The following is a 4,310-nucleotide window of genomic DNA, read 5'->3' as shown; positions in this document are numbered from 1 at the left end:
TCACTACAACCTGTCATAATAAAAGTTTGGTTTAACTGTAAGAAATTGACTATATTACTATTGTACAGCAGAATATACTTATAATAATAATAATAATAATAATAATAATAATACATCTTATTAAAAAATATGTTTAACATAATCTGATAAAAAATTGAAACATAATTAGGTGAAAGAAATAAAATGGATTTCATATTCAAGGCCCTATATGTGTTTTGTTTGGTCGCTTACAGGCCTAAGCCGTAGATTCTGTGATGGTGTGGTACAGGATTCGAGGAATCATTCACATAAGTTTATTATGTGGTGTAGTGTTGCTATTGCATTTAACACAAGCATACATTCAGACCCCCACTCAAACACACACACACACAGTGGAGGATATTATGACAGCCCTGGTAAATAAGCCGAAGCCGATCACGACAGAATGCATCAATCACTCCTCCGTTTTATTCCATTATGTAAAGTCCTCCCACTCCGAGGGGACAGTTCAAAGTCAAGTGGACCTCTGGCAAAACTTTCACAACAAATTTACTGCTCTCCGAGAGCATGATTCACTGTCACTGTCATCTGTATATTCTGAGCTCATTTACTGCAGTTGAACTTTAAACTCTCTACGTAGGGTCCATACGCGAGTCCATATCAGGTGCTCTTATCCAGAGCGGGCCGACGCACTGCTTAATGTGAAATCAAGTTCTGTCGTCGGCTATCTGCAGCACTTTCTACCTGTTGCTCGCTGATGTGAAATCAATAATGTCTTTGGATCTCTGCAATGACTTTAACATTGATTCTCTTTCCCATTTTCAGGTTTGCAGGTCATTTTCCCCGAGTACCTGCAGGAGAAGTTTGTCCAGTCGGCACTCAGCTACATCATGTGCAACGGAGAGGGAGAATACATCTGCCAGAACAGTCAGTGCATTTGTCAGTGTGCCGATGAGTTCCCACAATGCAACTGTCCCACCACTGACCTCCAGATCATGGAGAACACGCTCATCGGCATGGCGGAGACTTGGGAAGCATCTTACAGCGACTTTGAGAACTCAGGTAACACTAGGCTGGCCATTACTATAGCACCAAAAATAAGAGTACTTTGCAGGATTCGTAAAGTCAGGATAAAAGTTGCATTCATATATTTATTCAATAAATGCAATTAGAATAATAAGACACCTTGTTACCAATTAAAAAAAAAAAATCCATCTTTGCATTACAGAAGTGGCACAGAAGCTGCATCTGAAGTAGCATTTAGATGCATTTGCACAGAGATGCAGCTCAGAGATGCCATGAATGCATTTACACTGCAGTTACAATTACATAAATAATGTTAGGAAATTAATGCGTTAAATAATAAATAATAAAAATAAATAAATAAATATACTGTATACAGAACTATGATGCTACTTTAAATATGAAACTAAAACCACCTGTAGGTGGCGACAAGTCACTGTCTTATTGATTAAGTCATTGATTCAGTCATTCAACTGATTCATTCAAAACAGTTTAATTCAGGAATGAAGCAAGCAACTTGCTGATTTCCGAACCAGGTACTAGTACATTGCTTATGTTATTTATGCCAAAGTAAGATTATTGCTAAAAATAGTAATATTAGTATACAGTTTTGAATTTAGCAGCTGTTTTTATGAATGGCTTATTGAATCATTCACTCAACCGATTTGTTCATAAATGCAGAATCATTCAGCAACGAAACACCACTATAGTAATTGGAGGTGCAATGATTGACGAAATGATAATGTTGTGTATTTAATGTGTCACTTAATACTATCTTGAACTTTACATTAATATTTTTTATTACAAGGAAAGAACCCAATTCATTGCTATCACTCCATCTTTTTTTTTTTTTTTTTTTGGTGAAAACGTCCTTCAAAACCCTAGTGGTAAATTGAGTCTGCTTGCAAAATGGCAACACAATGATATGACAGCATTAGCCGGCAAGTTCGCTTGTCAGGTCTGTCAGCAAGTCTGGTCTGGAGCCAATTTTACGATCCATTGTCAAATATGACAGTTCCACCACGCCACACATCATGACTCATAAGTAGACGCGGTGAGCATCCAGTCAGGTGTTGTAATCCCATTCGCAGATCGATTCCCACAACGCTCTCACCGCTGTACACTTCCACGGCTGCGCTAATTGGGCTAAGTGACGTTTGAAGTCATCTGCATTGATTTAGCTTGAATTAAACAGAAGATGCCTGTTTGCTCATTCAATAGAGAAGCTGCTCTCGGCTCTATATTTAGCACTCATTATACGGTAGCTGTCTTTCTAGGCATTATACTTGCCTTTTCACTCGTTTTTGCTGAGAGAACATCATTTTATTATTTGCATTCAGTCAACAAATCAGAAATGTAAGGACTCCGTATTGACAAATAATGCACCAATTATTCGGTTAACCAAAAAAGTTTTTATTGCTAAACAAAATAAATAAAATGTGTTAGTAATGTACAAGTGTGTGACTTTTTGACTACATTAACATTGATTATTTTAATGGCTTTACATGTGTGCATCATAACAAATTATTTAAATAGATTAATTTATTATATGCATGTTATTATAACATAGACTTCGACTGCTAAAATGTATACAATGTATAACTACTAAAAGTTATTGTGAAATATTATTACAATTTTAAATAACTGTTTTCTATGTGAATATATTGCAAGTGTTTTATATATTGCAATTTATTCCTGCGATCAAAGCTGAATTTACAGCATCATTACTCCCATCAGTGTCACATGATCCTTCAGAAACCATTCAAGAAACATTTCTGATTATAATCAATGTTGAAAACAATTGGGCTGCTTCATAGTTTTGTGGAAACCGTGATACATTCAATTTTTCAGGATTCTTTGATGAATAGAAAGTTCAAAAGAACAGCATTTATTTGAAATAGAAACCTTTACATTATAACACTATCATATTATAAATGTATTTTCTGTCACTTGTGGTCAATAATAATGCATCCCTGTTGAGTAAAAGTATTAACCTCTTTAAAAAATAAAAAAAAAACTGACCCCAGTCTTACTGACCCCAGTTAATGCAATTGGGTGACAAATGGCTGCATATTAAAGCAAGCAAACTTACTGAATCTAGGCTGTCCTTGGCCAGTTGAGCATAAGAAAGTGTACGCTTTAAATGTAATTAATCAGCTGGTTATATTCTGAGTCTGTTGTCGATTTCTGTGAGCCACCTTGTGCTGAAAACTCTGCATAGGACTTGCATGCTAACTTCTCTCTTTGAGCCAATCTGCAATAAAGCAAGCATGAATAATTCAGCACCCCACAATGCTTTCTCTGGGAGAAGAGGTGCTTCTTGCGGTTTATTGTAACAGTCAATTTCACCCCACTGCCTGAACTCAAATCGCACGCCACGGGCAAAAGCTCTGCTCCATTCCCGCTCCCAAAAGATGGATTCGCAGAAAGGCTGTGCAGGTTCATGAATGAATCTTATATTCTTACCAACTATTTCTCTGATATCAGAGCCTCACTGTATTGCAAACATGACAATATGTTTATCCCATTTAGATTTTAAGAGAAAGACCAAAAAAAAAGTGCAAATCAAACATTGTGCAGCGGTAGGATCCAGCAAACACATTATATGATTTGTATTATTATGTATTATTTTGTTTTACATTTTATTTGATTATTTTATTTTATTTTATTATTCAAGAATTTCAACTTTCAAATTGTTCTGACCATTACAATAAAGACAATTTGTAATGTTTCTGGTCTAATAATGGTATATATATTAATAAATCTATTATTATTATTATTATTATTAATATTTCAGTTTAAGTTGTTTTACTAAAAGTTAAACTAAATTAAAATGAGAAATGCCACTTAGGCAACTAGCTGAAATAAAATAAGTTACATCCTAGTTTTTAAATATTTTCATTCATTTTTAATTTTTTTGTATTTTCATTTTTATATTACTTTTATAGTTTTAGTTTTTGTGTGTCTATTTCTCTGATATCAGAGCCTCACTGTATTGCAAACATGACAATATGTTTATCCCATTTAGATTTTAAGAGAAAAACCAAAAAAAAAGTGCAAATCAAACATTGTGCAGCGGTAGGATCCAGCAAACACATTATATGATTTGTATTATTATGTATTATTTTGTTTTACATTTTATTTGATTATTTTATTTTATTTTATTATTCAAGAATTTCAACTTTCAAATTGTTCTGACCATTACAATAAAGACAATTTGTAATGTTTCTGGTCTAATAATGGCAATAAGTGACAAAAAAAGTAACATTTTGATGTATTTTTATACACACACACACACATATATATAT

General features: G+C 33.9%; 1 protein-coding gene across 1 annotated transcript in view; it reads left to right on the top strand.

Moving 5' to 3' along the window:
• The first annotated feature begins 800 nt into the window (after positions 1–800).
• LOC107705842 (BMP/retinoic acid-inducible neural-specific protein 1-like) overlaps positions 801–4,310 on the top strand; it is a 21,478-nt gene continuing 17,968 nt past the window's right edge. Inside the window, exon 1 of the mRNA XM_016509339.1 lies at positions 801–1,041. Within this exon, the coding sequence (XP_016364825.1) occupies positions 870–1,041 (172 nt within the window). The 5' untranslated portion in view covers positions 801–869. The remainder of the gene's footprint in view (positions 1,042–4,310) is intronic.

Source organism: Sinocyclocheilus rhinocerous, unplaced genomic scaffold (assembly GCF_001515625.1).
Source record: "Sinocyclocheilus rhinocerous isolate Xijiao unplaced genomic scaffold, SAMN03320098_v1.1 scaffold2851, whole genome shotgun sequence".
NCBI classification, from domain to species: domain Eukaryota; kingdom Metazoa; phylum Chordata; class Actinopteri; order Cypriniformes; family Cyprinidae; genus Sinocyclocheilus; species Sinocyclocheilus rhinocerous.
Note: the sequence above shows the minus strand (reverse complement) of the source record. Positions and strands in the feature narration are given on the sequence as shown.